This window comes from Schistocerca nitens, unplaced genomic scaffold (assembly GCF_023898315.1).
Source record: "Schistocerca nitens isolate TAMUIC-IGC-003100 unplaced genomic scaffold, iqSchNite1.1 HiC_scaffold_528, whole genome shotgun sequence".
Lineage (NCBI taxonomy): Eukaryota > Metazoa > Arthropoda > Insecta > Orthoptera > Acrididae > Schistocerca > Schistocerca nitens.
The window spans coordinates 2,053,924-2,079,284 of record NW_026046061.1 but is presented as its reverse complement, the minus strand read 5'-3'; the positions used below and the strand labels follow the sequence as shown (position 1 = coordinate 2,079,284).

The following is a 25,361-nucleotide window of genomic DNA, read 5'->3' as shown; positions in this document are numbered from 1 at the left end:
CCTGTGTTCTCCTGTCTGGCATCTATTTCTGTTTTTGTTACCCCTTACTCCATGAAAGACGTGGCCAGGCAGACATACAACCTCCAATTCAACTCCAAGGACATGAAATTGCCCAGTGTCAAGGCAGCATCGCCATCCCTCTGTCCTGCTTTGCAAGAAACCGTCGAACTCTTTCCTCAAGGGCCCAAGCAACCAGCTACACAACCGGTAGGCCGGAAAGGCCAGAAGGAGTACTCCCATGAAGACTTATTCCATCCCTCCAGCCAAACAACACTTGAGTCATCAACTGGGAGGGCTTGAAGAAGTCCTCCAAAGGCTAACAGTCCTCCTTTTGCCACCCTGAAGATCCTCTTTGATGGTGTCGGCACGTAATACCTTAGCCCGGCCAGCCTCCATGATGCCAATGTTAACTAAAAACTGTTTTTCAGCACTGGACTCTACAGACAGCCCGCACAAGTAATCTGATGTTTCTGTCTGACTCCATGGAGCAGGATCCTCCTGTGTCTGCACTCTGTAGTAGCACCTCTTCCTAGGCTGTCACTCAGCATCTGCCGAGGTGATACCCCAACGTCTGTTCATCATGACTGTTCTCCAATGAAACATTCACCACCTTCGGTCCCACAATGAGGATTTGCGGCTGCTTTTAGTGTTGAAGCACCCCCTTGTACTCTGCTTTCAGGAAACTAAATTGTGCCCTCATGACAGCTTTGAGCTTTCAAATTTCTTACTGATTTGCTTTGATCTTCCCTGTTGTAACCATGACCAGAATGGCTGCAGGTATGCTGTCAATGAAAGTGCAGTGGTACTGAATGGGAGCAGTCCGCGAACAAACAAGACAGATGAACAGGAAAGGAAAAACAGATGCAACGACAGGTGACTGAGCAAGATACTGAGACACAAAGACCAACAACAAGCAATAAGCAACGGGGTCACAAGTGAAAACCTCATAAATCGACAAAGGCCACTCATACATGGAAAGGACGTCTGAGGTGTTCATGATGGACAACCCAGAGGCCATGGCAGCTGAGGGAGCTGCCAATCAATCAGGGGGCGGGGAGGGCTGGTGTCGGGCTGGCAGGGAGGCAACAATTGGGGCAGTGGCGGTGACTCAAGGACCACATGTGTACCTGAAGGAGGTAGTGGTTGAGGAGTTGGTGCGGGAGTCCCGCAGGGGAACGTGGGCGGAGCTGGTTATGATGGCGGCACTCCAACCCTTTCAGCGTGTGCACTGATGTCACATGCCACCCATTGGTTGCGATGACTGGCAGGTGTCCAACCCGCCTTGCTCCAGTAAACGTGGGCCCACACTACCGTGCTGGGGCCGTAATGCTGAGAGGGCCAAGAGCAGGAGCAGGAAGAGGATGGCATCAGCAAATGCAGCAGGGTCTGTGGCTGTCACCCATGGAGGATTTCCTCTGAACTACGTCTGTCAATTGGTGTGGTGTGATAGGTGCTCAAGAACAGGGTGAGGGCCGATGTGGTTGGAGATGTTCATACTGCCTTTGTCAGCTGTATAAACGTGTGGCCAAGCCTCTCTGCTGTGCCATTGGAGGATATGTTTGATACCATTGGCCAGACAGAAGTCATGGAAGGACACCATGAATGGAATTGGTGGGCCATTATGGTAGACCAATGTGTGAAGCAGGCCCTCACTGGTGAGAACCTGGGCCAGGGCCACGAGTGTGGCCTCCTTGGTGGTGGCCACCACACGGTCAACATACGGGTATTTGGAGTAGGTGTCAATGATAAGTAACCACACAGACCCCAAAAACGGGCACTCAGAATCAAGATGGGTGCGATACCATGGCTGGTGAGGTACAAGCCAGGGTGCAAATGACTGAGGAGGGGCTTGCCTGGTGACGCGCACACAAAGTGCACCCACGGATGAGCCGGTCAACATCATCATTGATGTCTGGCCAATGCATGTGCGAACGAGCCAAAAATTTCGTGTGGGACATACCCCAGTGCCCACAGTGTAACAAACTGAGCACTTGATGCCACAAATCTGGAGGGATGTCCACCTGATGGGATGAGACTCCATGGCTAACAGAAGGACATCATCGACCATGGAGAGACTGTGGTACAGTGGGTGCCAGGGGCTGAAGTTGGTCCACATCCAACGATTAATAAAGATGGGCTACCAGTGGACCACATAGCGGAGGACCTGCCACAAGACAGGGTCTCGGCATGTAGCCGTGGCAATGTGAGCAGCCATAAGAAGCAGAGCATTCAGCGTGTCCTGGTGGGTGGAATCAATGTGGAAACAGAGGACCATCTGTTCGTCAAACACAGTTTCGGGACCTGCTGGGAGATGTGACAAAGCGTCTGCATTAGCATCATAGGCGGTTGGCTTATACTGGATGGTGTAAGTGTAATTCCATAAAAATAATGCCAGTGCTGGATATGATGAGCCGTCCAGTCTGGAATGTGGGAGTGGAGCCCAAAAAGCATAACTAAGGGTTTATGGTCTGTCAGGAAAGTGAACTTTGCTCCAAAGAGATAGTTGTGAAACTTTTGGACGCCGAACACTATTGCCAGGGCCTCCTTCCAATCTGGGAGTAGTTCTGTTGTGCTGGGGTAAACATCTTAGAATCATAAGTGATGGGCTGTTCAGAGCCATTGACATTCTGATGCATGAGGAGGGCCCCAATGCCGTATGCTGATGCATCAGCTGCCACAACCAAGGGGTGGTCCGTAAAGAAGGAAGGAAGGCAAGGGGCAGAGTTAAGCATCACCTTTAAACAGAGAAAAGCCTGGTCACAATCAAAAGGTACCCCTTTGTGACACAAGTGAATTAGGGGTTGAGCTACAGAGGTAGTCTGGGGTAAGAGCTTCAAGTGATAAGTAACCTTGCCCAAAAACACCTGGAGTTCAGATAAGTCCTTGGGATGAGGGGGGCCTTCAATGGCCACAACATTATGACCTGAAGGGCAAATGCCATCTTTGCTAAGCCAGTGGCCTAAGTATTCCACTTCTGGTTGAAAGAAAAACATCACGTCTAGCTGACAGCGTAAACCTGCAGACTGCTGAGTGTGAAGTAAAGCACTGAGGTTTTGCAAGTGTTCCTGGCGGGAATGACCTGTACCCAAGACGTCATTGACAATTCCTGCAGGGCTGCCTAAGCTGCTCCAGGAACTGCTGGAAAATGGCTGGCACCGAATAGTCACCAAATGGTAGGTGCTTGTACTTGTACAATCAGAAAGGCATGTTGATAATCATGATGATGTTCCAGGAATTGGCATCTGAGGGTAACTGGTGGTATGCCTCAGCCAGGTCAATCTTTGAAAAGTTCTCTCCCTCGGCAAGCTTGGTGAGAAGGTCTTCCTGTCAGGGAATGGGGTAAGTGTCTATGAGGGACTGAGCATTGACAGTAGCGCAATGTCCCCACTCAGCCGAAGGGACCCATTGGGTTTCTGTATGACCACCAAAGGTTTCGCCCAGGCACTACAAGTCACAGGCTCCAGAATGCCAGTAACCTGGAGCCGATACAGTTCCTGCTTGACCGGAAGGGGTGGGGCCCAGAAAAAGTGAGGCTGCACTTCCAGCTGAAGTGTGATGTGTGCCTGAAAATCTGAATCACATCCAAGATCTGTGACAAACAATGACACAGAAGCTGAGCACAGATTGCCCAGGTCCTGAAAAGGAACAGCTGTGGAAACGACCTCAACTTCATCAGAAATTGAGAAGTTAAACAGTTGAAATGCATCCAGGTCAACAATATTCGAAGCCAATGGATAGTAGACGACAAATAGGGTAAGGAGCTGGGGAACGTGTTTGTAAATTGCCTGGACAATGAACTGCCCATGAAGGGGAATTGAACCATCTCTGGAGGTGACCAACTGCCGAGAGGTAGGTGATAACTCAAGAGAACCCAGTCGCATGTATGTTGCCATATTAATCAGGGAGACAGTGGCCCCAGTGTTGACCTGGAAACTGTCATCCTCCGTGAAAAGGCTGAATGTGAGGAAAAGCTAAAAGCTACCGCACCGATGGGTCATCCAGTGGGACAATCAATTGCAGAGCATGTATGGTATCTTGAGGCCCAGGAGGGGCAGGACTGGAGCGAGTCAAGCAACTGCGACAAGCCGATTGGATGTGGCCCTCGTTGTCACACAGCATACACGTTTTTGAGCGGTCGGGACATTCAGCTCGAGAATGTGTGGTAAAGGACTGTGGGCAAGATGGAAGTGGACCGCCTGACCGGCGACTGGAGACGCAGATGCCATAGACACATCAGGCAAAGAGGAGTCCCAACAGAACTGGCCTCTGTTGGCTGGGTCACCACAACTCATGAGGGTGGTTGTGGCATTGGCTGTGAAGGAAAGTGCAGTGGAACTGAAAGGGAGCAGCCCGTGAACAAACAAAATGGAGGAACGGGACAGGAAGGACAAGCATGACGATAGATGACCGAGAAAGACACCAAGAACAACAAGCAATAAGCAACGGGGTCACAAGTGAAAACCTCACAAAATCAACAATGTTCACTGGTACATGGAAGTAAGCCAAGTAAATGTGATGTCTGTAAGCCAGATATCGAGAGACTTAGGCGAATATCGGACTGCTTCATTGAGTGAGAGGCAGGCACTGAAATACATGATACGGTATGTCACTATTGCCGCTACCTTCCCCATTTTTTGCTGCTTGGTGACTTTAATGCAAATCATCCCTTTTCGGGTTCCCCCAGGACCTGTCAGAGAGGTGCCATCTTGGCTGATCTGCTTAACGAACTTAACCTCTCCTGTGCCTTAATACTGGAGCACCCACTTCCCTGTCCAACTCCTCGTGCACCTATTCCCATTTGGACCTATCCTTCTACACTGCCCAGCTTGCCCATCACAGCTTTCTAGGGCTAACTGCCAGCTTTACTCCTCCCTTCCTCCCTGGCGACCTTCAAAGAATGAGATTTCCCAGTGGTGATGACTAAGTCGAATATCCCACATTTGTGGGATATGTTATCCTTTCTGGGATATGTTATCCTTACTGCTGAAGAACGTTCCATCCCCCACACTTCCTCTCTACCATGTCATGTCCCAGTCCCTTAATGGACTGAGGCATGCTGCGATGCAATTTGCACATGTAGATGTGCTCTCCACATTTTTTACCCCCACCCTAGTCTGGAAAACTTCATTCATTATAAACACATGCGTGCAAAGAGTCATCTTGTTCTTCAGGATAGCAAAAGAGCTAGCTGGATTTCATTCACTAGTTCTTTTATCAGTACCACACATTGCTCTGTCATGTGGGCCAACATCAGACGGCTCTCTCTCCCCCCCAGGGGGTCCACAACTCTTTTGTGGACACGTGCGTAGCGAGCACAGGACCCCGAGCTAGTGTGGCCCTCCTTCCTTTCCGGGCTGCATACCTTCCCTTTCCGCATCCTTCCCCGTCCCTCATCTTCGCCCCCCCCCCCCCTCGCCGCTGGTTCTTTCCTTCACTTTCTCCCCCTCTGGGAGTATGGTTTGTGCCTACGTCTGGAGATGGACACTTGAAACTGTTACAAATTCCTTGCTTTCAACACTTGCAAGTCTTCGTCCTTCCTCTGTCCTTCTCTTTTCCTTCCCTCTTCTCCTTGCCCTTTTCTCCGCTGCGGCGTTTGAGACCCCTCTTCTTTCCTTTCCCTTTCTCTTCTTTCCTCCCTGTGCGTGTCTGAAGGCCGACCCATGCACTTCCATGCGTAGCCGGTGACAGGGTAACGCGTAATTCCCCGCCCCGGGTAGACAGGTAGGACACGTACGTACCCCTGGTAACGACCAGGCCCAGGGAGGGGTGATTACCCGAGCTGATACCTTCCGAAAGTGCCGATTGGTCCCTCCGTCCGTTTGTCGGGAGGTGTGACCTGAGGTGTGAACAATCACCTAAGGTGGGAGTGCCCTCAGTGAGGGCCCCCACAAGGGAGGAGCGCGCCATCGGAGACGCCGGTAATCATGGGGGATTCTTCTGCAATGGTTTCCTCACCTTCTACTATGTCTGCTCACAAACGTAAGTTCACTGAGTCTCAGCCACAGACAGTTCTTCCATTGTTGCCACAGTTCCTTGTTGTTTCTCGGTCTGACGAAGGTCACGACTTCTCCACGGTCAACCCTTTCATTATTCAGAAAGGTGTCGACGCAATTGCAGGTCCTGTAAAGTCTTGTTCCAGATTACGGAATGGCACCCTGTTGTTAGAAACGGTCAGTGCCCTCCAGGCACAAAAATTGCCGCGTACTTCTCTGCTCCACACCTTCCCTGTCCGGGTGGAACCACACCGTACCTTAAATTCCTCGCGTGGAGTCATTTATACACGATCCCTCGATGGATTGTCTGACGAAGAAATTCAGCACTACCTGTCTGACCAGGGCGTAACGGCTGTTCATAGAGTTACGAAAAGGGTTGACACGAACATCATTCCAACCCGCACTGTCTTCTTGACATTTGACAAAGTTCAACTCCCATCGAAAATCAAAGCAGGCTATGAGATAATTTCCGTTCGCCCTTACGTCCCAAACCCTACGCGTTGCTATCGATTTCAGCGGTTTAATCACACCAGCCAGTCCTGTTCCAATCCGGCCAAATGTGTTACGTGTGGTAAGGATGCCCATGAGGGTGCTTGTCCACCTCCATCCCCTCGCTGCATCAACTGTATGGGTGACCACGCTGCTTCCTCTCGAGATTGCCCCGTTTTTAAGGACGAAAAGCTCATCCAGGAAATTAGAGTGAAGGAAAAGGTGTCGACCTTTGCTGCTCGAAAATTATTCGCCAGTCATGAGCCCACCATGCCTCAGACAGGCAAATACAGCACTGTCCTTGCTTCTCCTCGGCCAACAAAGGAGGCGGCCACGCAGACTTGCGACCTCACGTTTAGTGCCACGGTCGTCAGATCGGCCAGTGCAAAGATTGCCCGTTCAACCTCACCACTTTCGCCTGCCCACTCTATGGCTCACCCTTCGTCGGGTTCTGCTAAATCTCGAGCCCAAAAGTCAGACACCAAGACTTCGAAAAAGGAGCATACTCGTGAAGAGTTTTTACGTACCGCAATTTCACAACCATCGGTTCCTCCTTCATCTAAACATCATACTTCCAAGAAGGCTACAAAGAAACCCAGTTCCTCTCCTTCTCCGCCGAGGCGTGTCCCACCTACAGCGCCACCTGGCGGAAATCGCCCTCAGCCGTCTTCTGTGTCGCCGAGGCGCACTGCTGTTGGCCGGTCAACCGGCCGATCGCTGGTGGCAGGAGCTGCTCCTGAACAACCTATGGATCAGGATCTTCTGCCTTCGGCTGAATGCCATTCCATGCTGTCGGTCGCAAGCTCTGAGCAGTCGTTGAGTTGACAGCACTTGGTCACAATCCTCAATTTTCTGTTCACCCTATGTCCATTATCCACTGGAATATCCGCGGCATTCGAGCCAATCGGGATGAATTGTCGATCCTCTTACGATCCTACTCGCCGGTCATCTTCTGTCTTCAGGAAACAAAGCTGCATCCCCATGACCGCTTTGTTCTCCCTAATTTTCAGTCCGTCCGATATGACCTCCCCTCTGTTGAAGGCACTCCAGCCCATGGAGGACTCATGATTCTTCTCCATGAAACTCTCCATTATCACCCAATCCATTTAAACACTTCCTTCCAAGCTGTCGCCGTCCGTGTTTCCCTTTCCGGATACACGTTCTCTCTTTGTACTGTATACATTCCATCGTCCACACCAATGGCACGAGCTGATCTCCTTCATCTTCTTGGTCAGCTTCCACCCCCCTATTTGCTGGTTGGGGACTTCAATGCCCACCACCCGCTTTGGGGAGCTCCACATCCTTGTCCACGTGGCTCCCTATTGCTTGACGTATTCCACCAAGCGGATCTAGTTTGCCTCAACACTGGGGTCCCCACATTTTTGTCTGCCTCCACGACAAATTTATCTCATTTGGACCTTGCGATCGGTACTGTTCCGCTCGCTCGGCGCTTCAAATGGTTCGCCCTTGATGATACACACTCGAGTGACCACTTTCCATGTGTCCTTAGACTGCAGCCTCAACTGCCATATATGCGCCCGCGACGCTGGAAGTTTGCCCAAGCTGATTGGACACTTTTTTCGTCTCTAGCGACATTTGATGACCGTCACTTTCCCAGCGTCGACGATGAGGTCACACATATTACCGATGTTATTCTTACAGCTGCGGAACGTTCAATACCACTCACCTCCGAATTGCCCAGGTGCCCCCCAGTTCCTTGGTGGAACGAGGCATGCTGTGACGCAATACGTGAGCGGCGACGTGCTCTTCGCATTTTCCGTCACCATCCTACTTTGGCCAACTATATCCGCTATAAGCAGCTCCGTGCGCGATGCCGTCGCGTCATCCGCGATAGCAAGAAGGCAAGCTGGAAATTCTTTACTAGCTCATTTAACAACTTCACTCCCTCCTCGGAAGTTTGGAGTCGGCTTAGACGGTTCTCAGGTGCGCCTAGTTTCTCCCCGGTCTCTGGGCTCACTGTTGCGCATGATACCTTAGTGGACCCCGTCGCAATTTCCAACTCATTGGGTCAGCACTTTGCTGAGATTTCGAGCTCTTCAAATTACCCGCCAGCGTTTCTCCCGAAGAAACGTGCAGCGGAAGTGCGATCTCTTGCTTTCTCCTTTCAAAATCACGAAAGCTGCAATACTGTTTTCTCCATGCGGGAACTCCAACATGCACTCTCTTCTTCTCGCTCCTCCGCCCCAGGACCGGATGGTATCCATGTCCAAATGTTGATGCATTTATCAACCCATAGTCTGCGTTACCTCCTTCGCCTTTATAATCGAATTTGGACCGACAGTACTTTTACCAGACGATGGCGGGAAGCTATCGTCGTTTCCGTTCCGAAACCTGGAAAGGACAAACATCTCCCCTCTAGCTATCGTCCCATTTCTCTCACGAGTAGTGTCTGTATGGTTTTGGAGCGTATGGTGAATTACCGGTTAGCTTGGTGGCTGGAATCCCGCAGTCTTTCAACACCTGCCCAATGCGGATTCCGAAAGCATCATTCTGCAGTTGACCATCTTGTTGCTCTCTCCACTTATATCATGAACAATTTTCTCCGAAAACGCCAAACGGTAGCAATATTTTTTGATCTGGAGAGAGCATACGATACCTGTTGGAGGACAGGCATCCTCCGCACACTGTTCTCTTGGGGCCTTCGAGGCCGGCTGCCCCTTTTTCTTCGCAAATTTATGGCAGAGCGCACATTTAGGGTGCGGGTGAACACTACTCTCTCCCGCACTTTCTCCCAAGAAAACGGGGTACCCCAGGGCTCCGTGCTGAGTGTTGTACTGTTTGCCATCGCTATAAATCCAATTATGGATTGTCTCCTTCCTGATGTCTCGGGCTCCCTCTTTGTGGACGATTGTGCGATCTACTACAGCTCTCAATGGACCAGCCTTCTTGAACGACGTCTTCAAGGATGTCTCGATCGCCTCCACTCTTGGAGCATCGAAACCGGCTTCCGTTTCTCTCCCAGTAAGACCGTTTGTGTTAATTTTTGCGACGTAAGGAGTTTCTTCCGCCCTCCTTACATCTAGGTCCTGTCAACCTTCCGTTTTCAGACGTCGCTAAATTCTTGGGTCTTATGTGTGACAGAAAACTGTGCTGGTCCTCCCACGTTTCCTATCTTTCGGCTCGCTGTCTGCGATCGCTTAACACCCTCCGTGTCCTGAATGGTACCTCCTGGGGAGCGGACCGAGTGGTCCTTCTCCGCCTCTATCGCGCCTTAGTGCGCTCGAAATTGGATTATGGAAGCATTGTCTACTCCTCTGCTTGGCCGGCTATTCTTCGGCGTCTCGACTCTATCCACCACCGTGGATTACGTTTAGTGTCTGGAGCTTTTTACACTAACCCTGTGGAAAGCCTTTATGCTGAGACTGCTGAACCTCCGCTGTCCACTCGGCGAGCAGTCCTTCTGAGTCGTTATGCTAGCCATCTGTCTTCCATGCCTGCTAATCCAGCCCATGACCTTTTTCTCGACGCCTCCTTTGATGTAGGGTATGCAGGCCGCTCCTCCTCCCTACTACCCCCAGGAGTCCGCTTCCGTCAACTGCTCCATTCTCTTTCCTTCCGCTTTCCTAAAACATTCTTAACAACTTGGGGTACAGCATCGCCTTGGCTCCGTCCCCGGATCTGCCTGCTCCGTGACCTTTGTCAATTTCCCAAGGATGGTACCCCTACACTTGTTTATCGTCGGGCATTTGCTGCTCTATGTGCACAAATGACGGACGCCACATTTATTTACACCGACGGCTCGAAAACATCGTTAGGTGTAGGGAGTGCCTATATTGTTGGCGATACCCCAAATCACTTTCGGCTTCCCCACCAGTGTTTGGTTTATACTGTGGAGCTTTACGCTGTTCTCCAGGCTGTCCACTACATCCGCCGCCATCAGCGGATACAGTACGTAATCTGCTCAGATTCTCTCAGCTCTCTCCTCAGTCTCCAAGCTCTTTACCCTGTGCACCCTCTGGTCCACCGGATTCAGGACTGTCTACGCTTGCTCCACCTGGGGGGGCGTCTCGGTGGCGTTCCTGTGGCTCCCGGGACACGCTGGTATCTGTGGGAATGAGGCGGCCGATATAGCGGCCAAGGCTGCAGTCTCTCTTCCTCGGCCAGCTATTCAGTCGCTTCCCTTCACCGATCTATGGAGCGGTTTATGTCGTAGAGTTGCTCATTTATGGCATGCGCATTGGTCAACAATTCCCCGTAATAAATTGCGGGACGTGAAAGCCCTTCCTTGCGCTTGGACCTCTTCCTCCAGAACGCGTCGTCGGGAGGAGGTAATTTTACTAGACTCCGGATAGGGCACTGTCTTTTTAGCCATCGACATCTTTTAAGCGGCGATCCTCCCCCACTCTGTCCCCACTGCTCTCAGCTGTGGACGGTAAGACACCTATTAGTTGAATGCCCCTATTTTAATCCGTTACGCGCCCGTCTACATACTTATTGCCTGATCTATTGTCGATTTTAGCAGATGACACGCGCTCAGCAGACCGCGTTCTCCAGTTTATTAGTGCCAGCGCAATGACGTCAGTCATTTGAAGCTTTTTTTGGGGACAACCAACCCCTTTCTGTAGTGGATTTTTAAGCCTTCCTTCTGCTTTTAGTTTCTCCAATTTTATGACTTTGTTCCCATTGCTGCTGGTTTTCAATTTCGGTTTTTTTACTGTTTCCTAAGTCACGGGCTGGGCGCTAATGACCATAGCAGTTTTGCGCCCAAAAAAAAAATCTGATGGCTCTCTGGAACAAAGATCCATTCCCAGTTTTCTGGTGTGACAGTAGCTGATGAACTCATTGTGGACGCTGTTGCTATCTTCAACACCTTGGGATGCCATTTTGCAGAAGTTTCCAGCTCTTCCTACCACCACCCTACCTTCCTTCATCAGAAACAAGTTGAGGGGGCTCGGGTGAGACCCTTCCCTTCTCTGAATCATGACTGCTACAAACCTGTCTTCACTATGACAGAGCTAGATCATACTCTCAGCTCATCCTGATCCTCCGCCTCAGGGCCACACACCATCCACATTCAGATGTTGCAGCACCTTTCTCTTGTGGGCAAGTGCTTTCCACTAAAAACATCCCTTCTGGCTACCCCCCCCCTCCCCATATATCTTACCAGATGCATTTGCAAGGTGATGGAATTTGTATGATTCATGACTGGCTGGTGTGGTGGCTTGAATCTCACAATTTACTGATGGATGCTCAATGTGGATTTAGAGTGTGGCGTTCTGCAGTTGACCATCTCATTACGTTGTCCACCCATTTTATGAATGGTTTTCTGTGAAAATTCTAGACTGGGCTGTGTTTTTTGATTTGGAGAAGGCCTAAAACACCTGCTAGAGAACTGGTATCCTCTGTACTCATAAAATGTTGGGCTTCCATAGGCACCAACCCTGATTTCTTCAGGTATTTTTACAAGACCGAGTTTTCAAGTTGCATGTGGGTTCTGCCTTGTTGGACATCTTTATCCAGGAAAATGGTGTGCCTCAGGATCCCACCCTGAGTGTCATCCTCTTTCTTATCACCATTAACCCTGCAATGGCCCGTATCCCGCCAGGCATCTCCGGTTCTCTTTTTGTAGACGACTTTGCCATCTATTGCAGTTCTCCATAGACCTGTCTCACTGAGCAGTGTCTTCAGCACTGTCTTGATAGTCTTTACTACTGGAGCATTGACAATGGCTTATGCTTTTCCCCTGATAAAACCATCTGTATGAATTTCTGGCGGCAAAAATGATTTCTCCCACCATCTCTACACTTTCGTCCTGTTGCTCTTCCATTCATTGAAACTACGAAATTTTTGGGGCTCATGATCAATAGGAAACTCTATTGGTCCTCCCATTTGTCTTACCTGGCAGCCCGCAGCTGTATGAGGTTCCCCAATCTCCTACATGTCCTCAATGATACTTCGTGGGGTGCCGATCAAACCACTCTCCTCAGTTTGTTGCAGACGCTTGTCCATTTGAAACTCTACTATGGGTGCTTTGTTTAGGAGTTTGCACACCCATCCCTCTTATGCTGTCTCAACACTATCCACCATCATGGCATCTGTTTGGCCAAGGACACCTTTTACACCAGCCCAGTTTAGGGTCTGTATGCTGACACTGCTGAACTACAACTGTCCTACTGTCACTACTTTCTCCTCGGCAATTACGCATGCCATTTGTCTGCCAAGCATGGCCACTCTGCCTATGCATCCTTCTTCGATGATACCTTTGATCATCAGTACGGGACTCGTCCCCTTCTGTTACCTCCTGGAGTCCACTTTCGCCACATGCTATGGGGATTTAACTTCACACTACCGGCAACTTTCCTGGTATGTATGAACTGTTAATCACCTTTCCTTTGCAAAGTGGCCCATGTTAATCTTGGCCTTCCTTCATTTCCAAAGAACACTACTCCAGCCTTGATCTGTTGCCTTCAGTTTCATGACCTTTGAATGGAATGTCGCTATAGTACTTTTGTATACACTGATGGGTCTGACTAATCGTGGGGTCAGGTATGCCTTCGTCATTGGCACCCGTGTCTTTTGATATCGGCTGCCGGCACACTCCTCAGTATTTACAGCCAAACTTTTCGCCTTGTATCAGGCCACGGAGTACATAGGGGACACAGCCTTCACAATTGTGTCCCTCGCTCAGACTCACTCACTGCCTTCCAAAGTCTATGTGCACTGTACACTGCTCATCTCTTAGTGCAGCAGTTCCAGGTAAACTGTCACTTGCTCACTATTGGTGGAAGCAGTGTCATGTTCCTGTGGGTCCCTGGTCATGTCAGTCTGCCAGGAAACAAGGCTGCTGATGCTGCTGCCAAGGTTGCAGTCCTTGTACCTCAGCCTGCAATTACCTATATTCTTTCCAATGATCTCTGTATTGCCACCTGTCAGGAGGTGCTGTCCCTTTGGCATCGCCAGTGTTCCTCCCTTCACAAGAATAAGCTTTTGCTTATTAAGCCTCTGCCAGTGCCTTGAATGGCCGCCTCCCACCAGGTGGAGATTATTTTAATTGGGCTGCATATTGGGCACTGCCTTTTTAGCCATTGTCATTTGCTAAGTGGAGCTACCCCACCACTTTGTACTCATCACCCCCAAATTTTAACTGTCCACCACTTCCTGCTGGAATGCCCTTTTTAACAATTTATATTCCAGCCTGGGTTTGCCATCTGATTTGTCAGCCATTTTAGAGAATGATGCGAGAGCTGTCAACTGCGTTTTACTTTTCATCCGCCGAAGCACTATGACGAAGGCCAATTAATTTTTAGATTTTTAGTTTCGGACCTCCATTTCTGTATTTTTTGCCCTGTTTCCATGTGCCTGGTTTTAGCTGTCTCCTATTCTGCCAATTGGGACAGATGTGAAGTTGTTTAACTCCTTTCTGTGTTCATGGTCCATAGTCTTGACTTGGGTGCGTATGACCCCAGTTGTTTTTTGTGTCCGAAAGCCAAATGAAACAAACAAATCAAAACTGCTTGGTGAGTAGATTTTTTCCTATCCAATTACATTATGTTGTAAAAATGGATTATTTTTTGTTGTTATACTAATTCAATTTAATTTTTATCTTACAGAAAGTTTGATATCAAACATAGCATAGTCAGGAATTATTGGTGATACAGAAAAAATACTCATTGAGATAGAATGTAGAGTAAATGTAATTTCTTACTAAACACTAAACTTAACATCTTGTTCTCTTGATTTATCTCTGGTGCCAGTGCCTTGCTCATAAAATATTTCCCATCAGGACTTTCACTACAGTCTGTTCCCAGACCAATCTGTTTGTGTTCCTGCCTCACCTCTTTACAGGGAGTCCAGCGGGGAACTCCCTTGCCCCGTCTACCACCCACACTCGTGGTCATACATCTCACCTATTGTGGATGATCTATGCACAAGGAGAGAAATGTGCTGAGTTTGTCACAAATATAAGAACCTCATTGCTACAAAGAAGACGCATGATAATGTTGGGCAAGTGCAACAGATTTCCAGTGAAAGCAACCTAGAAACAGTGCTGATACACTTTCAGGTTCTCACTAATATGAGACCCACTCTGTAAGGTGTAAGTTGAGCACTGCAAGCTACGCTGGTGATGTCCTAGATTCCAATGATGTTGCACTCAGAGGAAAAATTGATACTGTAACAACAGCAAAAATATGACAACTCTCATCCCCATGGAGGAGATAGCAATGCCATCCAGGAGGCATAGACCTGGAAGAAAAATACAGCAAATGGCCAGGACATCATTAGGGAGGAACGGTGTGGTGGAATGGTGCAGGCAGAAAAACATGAGAATGAAGGAATGAAGTGACACAAGACAGAGACAAGTTAGAACAAGTAATTATAAGGCAAATAATCACAGAACATGGGAAAACAATTGTGCAGAGTCATCTGCAACCCAAAGGAAATGTGAAGAATGTTTTTTGAACACAGAGCAAAACCATTCAACCACTGTCAAGAAGCACTTGAACACAGAGATGAATTCTACCTAATGAAACACAAGACACTGGTAAGAAGTTTCCAGAGACAAAAAAGTAATTAAAAAAAGCCAAAAAGAGATATGTTCCTGAATAGCCAAAATGAATAGTCTTTAATTGCGACACAGATTGCTCAAGCCAACATGCAGCAAATGAAACAGCTCTCTGGTGAAGGCAAGGTAGAGAATGCCCTGATCCACTAAAAGATGTCGCTAATACAAAAACTATTCTTTAAGCTTTCACTTGAGCCCTCTGTCTGTAATAAGTCACAAACACTCCTGTAGGCACCTACAGTGTAGGTTGGACTGGCAATGCCAATATTGTGGGCTGCATTCTTATTAATATAGTCATGGCACTCAGAAGCAGATAGTTGATATCGAGTCTGGAACTTTGAATGGCAAGTGAGCCACTGTGAATTGACCTACAAAGTCTGTGGAATGGAGAAATGCTGTAAAGCCCAGTGTCACATGGCTCAAATGTGGAAACTATGCAGTGGCTGTCATGGGAAAGATGAGCTGCACTGAGTGTGAGTTTCAGTTTCAGCCCTGTTAGCATGCCAGCAACTGAAAGCCCTCCATTGTGGGGCATAAGGTGGGATTGTGAAGCACCAGCCAGATGCTACACCACACATTTCAACCTCATTCCTGTTATGTCTCCTTCTCCATCCTGTTGCCATACTCATCATCTTTCCTTTCTGACTCACCTCAACAAAGAATCCTCCTGAGAAGTACCCCACCTCATCTGCCACTCATTCTCCTGGCTACTTGTACCCATCTGTAAGTAAAGAAAGGCGTGTTACATTGTATGCATGTGATGTGGCAATTTTAATGTAGAACAATGAAAATATAGTAATTGGTAAGCATTTTTGCTATTGCTTTCTGTGGGCTCTCTCTGAGAAAAATTCATGATAATTTGAAATTATGGGTGAAGTTTTTTGGAAGTCACTAAGTGCTCTCATTGTCAAATATCAGATGAATATAATGTCGGTATATGCCTGCAATGAGTGAAGCTGCATACACAGGCATAGACACAGTTCCTAACTGTTAAACTTGCCACAGTGTGTTAACCATGTAACATAAGATTATATGTTTTAAGTAGCAGATTATTACAGCATTTTAAATTTTGATCAGCAATTATGTGAAGTGTTGACAATGAAAGTTTATTTTCCCCTGATTGTCTTCAGATAGCAGCCTGCAACTTCACTGAGTTCCAGGAAGACAGGGTTTTATTAATGTTCACTGTTGTACATAGTTGAGTAGATTAGATGCTCAGTTATTCACTGATTAGTAGGCACTCTACAAGACTGAAATAATTGATTCTGTTCTTTATCATGCCATGTTGAAACACTATTAGTTAATCAATTATTTGTTTTACTTTTGCAGATTGAGTTTTTTATATTAACTCAAAATGTTTTCTGTCAATCAGGTACAATTCAAAGCGATCTATCTCCTATTGCTGAGGAGGTTGAAAGTGGAAAGAGCACCGGTACAACTGATGGAGCCATGGTATGTTTCGCCAGTAGCAGAAAGTTCGATTTTGTGGCCTGTAATTAACACCACACTACTTCCTGGCCTCCTATCAGGTGCTCACAAAGATCATTACATTTGGGCTTTTAGCCATTACAATACTTCCTCCTCTTCTGTACTACCATGCACTCTACACACTTACAAACATCACAACTTCTTTTCCAATGGAAACTGAAATGCTAACTCAAGTCTAAATTATCTGCTGAATGATCCAAAACATTTCTCAAAGACCAATCATATACTGGCTCTTAATTTAAAACAAGTAACTCTCTTTAATAATTAATGTCAAGTTGTGTGTCATTGGTTAGTATGCAGAATCTTAATGACAGCTCAACTTCATCTTTGTGCTCCTGTGTAATGGTAGTTGTCACGGTGCTCACAGATTTAGGGGGAATCCACAATGCTGAACCAGAATGAAACAGCAAGAAATCAACCCAATGAGAGATATCATCAGTATGGAGTAAACCACTCAAATCATCATGTACTGTGAAGAATGACAAAGCAACTATTGTCATCTCACCCTGCAGAAATCCTACATCAATCTGCACCAGTTCTCATGTGCAGCACAGAAAGCTCCTAAAGTGTATAAAAGTTTAAAGCCACCATTTGAACTAAAAAGACTTTATGGTGGTGACCACTATTCATCAGTACTATAGACATGGTGAGGTAAACAATTTACCAAATCAATAGGTCTACTTCTACTACTCCTACTCCTACTCCTACTACTCCTACTCCTCCTACTCCTACTTCTACTACTCCTACTTCTACTACTCCTACTTCTACTACTCCTACTTCTACTACTCCTACTTCTACTACTCCTACTTCTACTACTCCTACTTCTACTACTCCTACTTCTACTACTCCTACTTCTACTACTCCTACTTCTACTACTCCTACTTCTACTACTCCTACTTCTACTACTCCTACTTCTACTACTCCTACTACTTCTACTACTACTACTACTTCTACTACTACTACTACTACTTCTACTACTACTACTTCTTCTACTACTTCAACTACTACTACTACTACTTCAACTACTACTACTACTACTTCAACTACTACTACTACTACTTCAACTACTACTACTACTACTTCAACTACTACTACTACTACTTCAACTACTACTACTACTACTTCAACTACTACTACTACTACTTCTACTACTACTACTACTTCTACTACTACTACTACTACTTCAACTACTACTACTACTTCAACTACTACTACTACTTCAACTACTACTACTACTTCAACTACTACTACTACTTCAACTACTACTACTACTTCAACTACTACTACTACTTCAACTACTACTACTACTTCAACTACTACTACTACTTCAACTACTACTACTACTACTTCAACTACTACTACTACTACTTCAACTACTACTACTACTTCAACTACTACTACTACTTCAACTACTACTACTACTTCAACTACTACTACTACTCCTACTACCACTACTACTCCTACTACCACTACTACTCCTACTACCACTACTACTCCTACTACCACTACTACTCCTACTACCACTACTACTCCTACTACCACTACTACTCCTACTACCACTACTACTCCTACTACCACTACTACTCCTACTACCACTACTACTCCTACTACCACTACTACTCCTACTACCACTACTACTCCTACTACCACTACTACTCCTACTACCACTACTACTCCTACTACCACTACTACTCCTACTACCACTACTACTCCTACTACCACTACTACTCCTACTACCACTACTACTCCTACTACCACTACTACTCCTACTACCACTACTACTCCTACTACCACTACTACTCCTACTACCACTACTACTCCTACTACCACTACTACTCCTACTACCACTACTACTCCTACTACCACTACTACTCCTACTACCACTACTACTCCTACTACCACTACTACTCCTACTACCACTACTACTCCTACTACCACTACTACTCCTACTACCACTACTACTCCTACTACCACTACTACTCCTACTACCACTACTATTCCTACTACCACTACTACTCCTACTACTCCTACTACCCCTACTACTCCTACCCCTACCCCTACTCTTCCTACCCCTACCCTTACTCTTCCTACCCCTACCCCTACTCTTCCTACTAGTACTACTACTCCAGCTGTGCAAGAAGCCTCAAACTTTTGTCTCATGGGACAACGTCACCTGCTACACAACTGAAAGCCCAGGAGGGATGGAATGAATACTCCCACAAAGACTTTCTATGTCCCTTCAGCCAACAAAGATTTCAGTCTTCCTATGCCAACCATAAAGAATCCAAGAAATCAAACAAAGGCAAACAATGTGCTTCTGTATTGGCTCACAGTTCCTCCTCGATAGTGTGTCCAAATGATACCCTTTGCTGACTGACCACCTTGTAGCTGGTATGCATCTCCAGGCGTCTTTCTGCTCTGGACCTCAAGGACAGACAGAATGAGAATGCCAACACCTCTGTAGATCTTACAGAGGCTGATTCTCCAGCCCTTCTGCCCTGTAGCAGTGAGCCTTCAAAAGCTGCCACTCAATAGTCATTGAGGCGACACCCCTGCATTTTTCCCTTCTCCCCTCTCCTAATCATGACAATCCACCAATGGAATGTTTGCTGCCTTTGATCCAACAAAGAGGATTTATGGCTGCTGTTGTAATCACAGCCTCTGCTTGTTCTCTGCCTCCAGGAAACAAAATTGAATCCTCATGACCTGCTTTGAGCTCTCGCATGTATTTCCAGTCTGTGACATCCTCCCAACCTCACAGCATCATCCAAGGACCGATTCAATGTAATTGGGTGGAGTGATGCTGCTCATCAAGGATGATGTTCATAGTCTTCTTGGAAACCCAGCTTCAAGCTATTCCAGTCCGCATTTTACTTCCTATCCTAAACTTTTCCATATGTACTGTTTGCATACCTCAGTCATTCTGTGTCACTGGACATTCTTCTTCATGCTTACTGGCCAACTCCCTCACCCCTTTTGGCTGCTCGTTGACTGTAATGCACACCATTCCCTTTGGGACTCTCCCAGAACCTGTTGGAGAGGTGCATCTTGGCTGACCTTCTCAGTCACCATAACCTCATTTGCTTTATTGTTGGAGTACCCACCTGCCTTTCACACTCCATGCACTCCTACCACCATCTGGACCTCTCTTGCACTGCCCAATTTACCCATCATCTCATCATTGTCTTTGTTATGCACTCAAGCGACCATTTCCCATTAGCTATCCATTTTCTGACTCCTACCCCACCTATGTGCCCACCCAAATGGCAGCTCTCTAAGGATTTCTAGAGATTTGCTGTTCCCTGGCACCCTTCAGAAAACATTGTTTCCCCAGTTGTGATACCCAAGTAGAAAATCTTAAAAATTCTATCATTACCACCACACAATGTTCCATTCTCGCACTTCATCTTTACCGTGCTGTGTCCCAGACCCTTGTCTGACTGAGCCATGTTGTGACTCAACTCATATGCAGAGATGTGCTCTACATGTTTTTAACATTCTATGAAAGCAAACTGCAGACATTGCAAACTGTTGCTTGAACAGTGTCGTCACCCCCTTCAGGATAGCAAGAAATTGGTTGGATTAAATTAACTAGTTCTTTTAACTGTTCCACTCCCTCTTCTGTTGTGTGGGCCAACCTCAGGTGGCTCTCTGGGACCAAAAATCATTTTCAAATTTCTGCCCTGGTAGCAGCAGATGCAGTCATAATGGACCCTATCACTATCTCTATAATCTGTAATTTTATAATGGTCTGTTGTTCATTTCCCCTTCCATGATGGGATGGTTCCTCTCAAAGGGCACGGCCGACTTATTTCCCCATCCTTCCCTAATCCGATGAGACTGATGACCTTGCTGTCTGGTCTCCTTCCCCAAATAACCCAACCCTTCCATGCTGCTTTAGACTACTCCACCAGGTCATAGTTGAGGGGTGTTCATTCCAGCAAACCATGCTGTACTTCTATTTCAGTCACTGGCATTATCCTTACACCAGCCTTCATGAATCTAGCAACTGTAGTCTACATTCCCACCATGTTGACTTGTGTTTTGTGGGCTTCTTTGTCCTGCTCTGTGACAGTTGCTGTATGTGGCAGCTGGCAGCTCTAGTGAATTCAGACAGTTACGCTCAATTGAAATAGAAATATTTTGTGATTCTTCATTTATATTATTATGAAGTTTTTGTCAATTGCACTTTAATAAAATTTCACATGTATCTACTTGTCACTGCACCTGATTCGTAATCTGTCATTATATAATTTACCAACTTACTAACACTGAGATGAGCATGTGCAGTGAGATAACATACCACTGACACATTTGAAGGTGTTTGATTTATGCTTAAATTCAGTTCATGTAAAGTTATTCAGCTTTTTAATTTTTTTTTGCAGGAGCAGGAAGAGGTACACCCAGAGGAGGTACTGGCAGGTGAGATTTTTGCTTTCTTCAGTAGCTTAATTACATGTTAAAGTTATCACTTTAATATTTCATTATTTGGTATTCTTTCCATATTTTTCTTGCTAAAGTATTTCAGTGAAACAGTTGTTCAAAATTTTATACTTGAATTTGACACTCGATGTTAATTACATGGTACATAATTCATACTGAAAATTGGCAGTGCCTTTGCAACTACAAAAGATTGGTCACAAATGTGCAGTTGTGTTTAAAATGTATGTGATGAAAGAGAAAGAAGACAAATTTCTAAGTACCAAATTGACATTTTAAAATAAGTCATTGTAAAGGTGAGCTAACATTACAAATTGGCACACTACGATAAGTAGTAATGTTAAGATCACAGTCCCCTTATTCCGTAGTCGTGGCTCATATTAAAATAATCACCTTGAGATAAATATATTTATGTATAAAACAATCACTCAGCATAGTTGAGCTTCTTAAAGAGAAAAATTGCCAATGTTATTGGGGGCTGGATCAAGTTAACCACATCCAGTGATTTGAAACCTCATCATCATGTCTCAAAATGAAGAATATTGTCCCTGTAATCCTCCTCCTCTCCTGAAGCAGTATTTTGCAACCTCACTGATGTGACGTGTGAAATAGCCTGGGTGCCTCAGTTATCCCTCGCCTGCCAAGAGGGTTATTGACTACACATTGACAATATGCTACTGAGTGCAAAATGCCTGACTTGGTTGTAGCTTCACAACCTGTGTACTGCATTCTCGATACCCATCTCCAATTATGTCACCCCGTCCACTCCCGTATCAGCTTCCCTAATTTAAACATATGGGAGTTCCCCTTAACTCATCCGTAAGTTCCACAATACTCCTTCCCTCATTACTCATTACCCGTGTGCTGCCCTTCCTCAAGCATAGCTCCGTCCATATCCCCGTATCTGTCCCTGTGCCTCCTATATTACATCCTGTGCTACCCCATCCCCTCACTGACATTCTCACTCAATCTGTCCACCACAACACCTCACACAGTTGTCCTGCAGGTTTAAGAAAATCTATCTGATTGAGAAAGGGACAGAGTGTGGCAAATGTTATTCAAGGCTTAGCCTTTCACTACTTATTTCCATAGTAACATGACAAACAGAACATCTTAGGCTGGTGCATAAGACTGTAATGTTTTCTGTAAGTTCAAAAAACACACACTATACATAATGGAGACTTAAGTCGTCATAAATAATATAATCTGCTCCACTAATCACTGCAGTCTGCCAATGTTGGGGTAACTTTCTGAATCCACAACAGTAGAAATCACGTGGTTTTGTAGCATTGCTGCCTTGTTTAGACAAAAGCATTCCATTCTATTCCTTCCCTTAAATGAGCACAAAGACACATTTTCTAGTCATCAGTAATGGTGCAGGATAGGAATGATCAGTGGTGTTCACACACTAATCGATGATAAGCAAGTGGATGATGCACATAAGGCCAACCAGTAATTTTTCTCATTTGGCTTGTGGTTCTCATATTCTTCATTGTTGAACCATCTCCATTGCATTCAAATGCTCCACAATGAGGGAATGAGCATGAGGGACACAATCGCGGGGGTGGGGGATGTTTTAAAACCAATTTCCATCAATTGACTTAAGAGTGTGCTTTTATTTTGCACAATAATGCCATTGGCTTCATAGCCATTCTTGAATGCCTGTTGAAATGTTAATATGTATGTCATGCTGTGTTGTTCTGTTATTGGAAAAAAAACATGTTTCTAACTTTATAGACCCATTTGTAGTTTTCAACTGTGCACAATATCAGCCACATCACATATCTTTCACACATACTCATATCCTGCAATAGAACACACCTTACAAGACCAAAAATATATTTTTTCGGTAACTCACAGACTGGTCAAACAATCTTAATATTTCAACATGATCTTCAGAATGGGTATAAAGCTGAAATCATGACTGTGTAAACAAATGAACAAGTAATATTCAAATCACAGAAATTTCTTTAAAAAGAAAGGTAAATGAGATACTGGTAGTCAGTGAGACAGTGTTAGTAAAAGAGGAGGAGAGATTTGTGAAGATAGAATCAGTGGAAGGAAAAGAGATAGGAGCCTGTGTAGCCAAAAAGGAAGACTTAGGGACACCATAAATCAGCTTCTTGGTATACATGAACACATAAGTGTGGGAGAGAGAAAATTTTGGTCTGAGGTCTTACACTCTAGTGTATAAGGAAAAACAACTAACTTGGATGCCCCAGAATTATTTTTGAGCTGTTAAGGAGTTGTGGAGTCAGTGAGCTTATCAAAGAAAGACAAAAACAGACAGTGTAATTGAGAGAGGTGTCATTGTTAGTGGGATATACTGTAAATCAGTGGGAGAAAAATGAGACAGTGGGGGAGAGCCATATACATAGACAGTGACGGGGAGGTGCTGAGTATGAAGGCTTCACTAGAGGGAGAGACCAGATGAATGAATTTAGGTGATTGCGTGTTAAAACAGTGGGAATATGTTCACATTGCAAAAACGTTTGGTAAGCAAAGCAAAATGTAGACTGGGGCAGCTGGTTCCTCACTCTACTGTCAGTATTTTAAAGAGGAACATATTCATCTTTCATGTGCTCCAATAGGGGCATTTTACCAGTTGTTTGCCCTATGGTACTATGTGTTGCATGAGATACTGCTGGTGGAACTAGAGTTTGTTTTTTTGTTGTTGGTGATGTAGTAGGTTGAATCAGAGAATGTGGTAGTTTAAAAAAGCATATTGTCGAGCCACTATTGAGTGCACTACCTTCGGTTGCATGTTGCATGGAAAGTTAACCTGTATTGTGGAACATGTGGACACTGAAGTGCATAATCTTCTCATTGAGTAGAGGACAGGGATGTAATAAACATTACTTATCAGTAATACAGTGTCTGCTAATGCTTCATTTTCTGTACAAAAGGTAATGTTCATCACTCTGATTTTAGATGCTTTTGCTTCATCTGTATTTCTTCCCACAGGAACAAAGCATCAGGTAAATTAGTATCTTGTGTAAAATTTTCTTATTTCATTTCAGGCATAAAAATGCATAAGTGTTTTTCTATGAGAGTGTGGAAAGACAAAAATCCAGGATGGAATGTAACAGTATTATGGGAAGGGAGGTTGCTACTCACCATATAGCAGAGATGCTGAGTTGCAGATAGGCACAACAAAAAGACTGCCATTAAGACCTTCATCAACAATAGTCTCTCTGTTGCGTCTATCTGCAACTCAGCATCTCCGCTACATGGTGAGTAGCAACTTTCTTTTCATAGTATGGAAAGACAGGCTTCCTAATTACAGAACTGACACTGAAAACTAAATTTGCTGCCTCCAATAGGTATTTTTTTTTCTTTTTTTCAAAGCACATTTTCTGAATCCATGCTACTGGTACCAACACACATTTTCAGTCAGAATTAGATTTTGCTATTATCTACAGATTTGAATAACATTTAAATGTATTCGCAATTTCCACTGTAATTAATTATGATAATTTCACAGCAAGAAAACAGTAGCATGCCCATGTGATGAGCCCTTGCTAAGTTCACACTCTTGTCAAACAGTGTAATTTAATTGTAATATAATAGAGGGAAACATTCCTAGTGTAATTTAATTGGATAGATAAAAACATCTAATCAAATCACCCATCACATTCTTTTGTGTGTGTGTGTGTGTGTGTGTGTGTGTGTGTGTGTGTGTGTGTGTGTGTGTGTGTGTGTGTGTGTTTCTGCTGCTGGTTGGCAAGTAGATTTTTTAATCTATCAAATAATTAAATTGTAAAGAAGAAATAGCTCATTTAAAATTAAACATGAAATAGAATCAGACGCAGCTGAGGTGAATGACTCATAAAACTGAATTGAAACAAAGAATATTATGAAACAGAGTCGCTACTCACTATATAGTAGAGTTGAAATGAAGGATGTCGAGTTGGGCAGCATGCTTAGCAGCAGGGTATCAACTTGTTTCTTGCCACAGTTTGTATGTGGCCATTTATGTGGACAGACAGTTTGTTTGTTGTCATGCCCACATATAATGCAGCACAATGGCTGCATCTTAGCTTATATAGCACATGACTGGTTTCACAGGTAGCGATGCCTTCAATGGGATAAGTGATCTTTGTGACCAGGCTGGTGGTGGTGGTGGTGGTGGTGGTGGTGGTGGTGGTGGTGGTGGTGGTGGTAGGATGTATGGGACAGGTCTTGCATCTAGGTCTATTACAGGGATATGAGTGATTAAGTATGGGTTAAAAGTTCTTCCTAAACACCCAGAATCCTAAAACCCCTCACCTCAACAGCTTCTCCTCCTTTGCTTCACCAGGACCTTCTCAAGCCAACAAGCCACCTTCGTAGGTGTTGATTTACACTTCAAAGATGGCTACATCACTGTTTGTGCCTATATCAAACTAACTACAAGTAATACCTCCATTTTGACAACTACCACCCAG

The 25,361-nt window shown here is 45.5% G+C and overlaps 1 protein-coding gene across 1 annotated transcript; it reads left to right on the top strand.

The window, feature by feature from the left end:
* Positions 1 to 998: 998 nt before the first annotated feature.
* On the top strand, positions 999 to 20,920 carry LOC126232558 (mucin-2-like). Its single transcript, XM_049942799.1, has 3 exons — positions 999 to 1,177; positions 17,170 to 18,608; positions 20,880 to 20,920. Exons 1-3 carry the CDS (start codon positions 999 to 1,001, stop codon positions 20,918 to 20,920), a joined length of 1,659 nt encoding a protein of 552 aa, XP_049798756.1.
* The last annotated feature ends 4,441 nt before the right edge of the window (positions 20,921 to 25,361 follow it).

Excerpts from the sequence above, each read along its gene's own strand:
- LOC126232558 (XM_049942799.1), top strand. The coding sequence starts at position 999 with ATGGACAACCCAGAGGCCATGGCAGCTGAGGGAGCTGCCAATCAATCA. Across the intron at positions 1,178-17,169 it reads CGGGAGTCCCGCAGGGGAAC|GTCTACTTCTACTACTCCTA; the intron begins GTGGGCGGAGCT and ends CCAAATCAATAG. Across the intron at positions 18,609-20,879 it reads TACCCCTACTCTTCCTACTA|GAGCAGGAAGAGGTACACCC; the intron begins GTACTACTACTC and ends TTTTTTTTGCAG.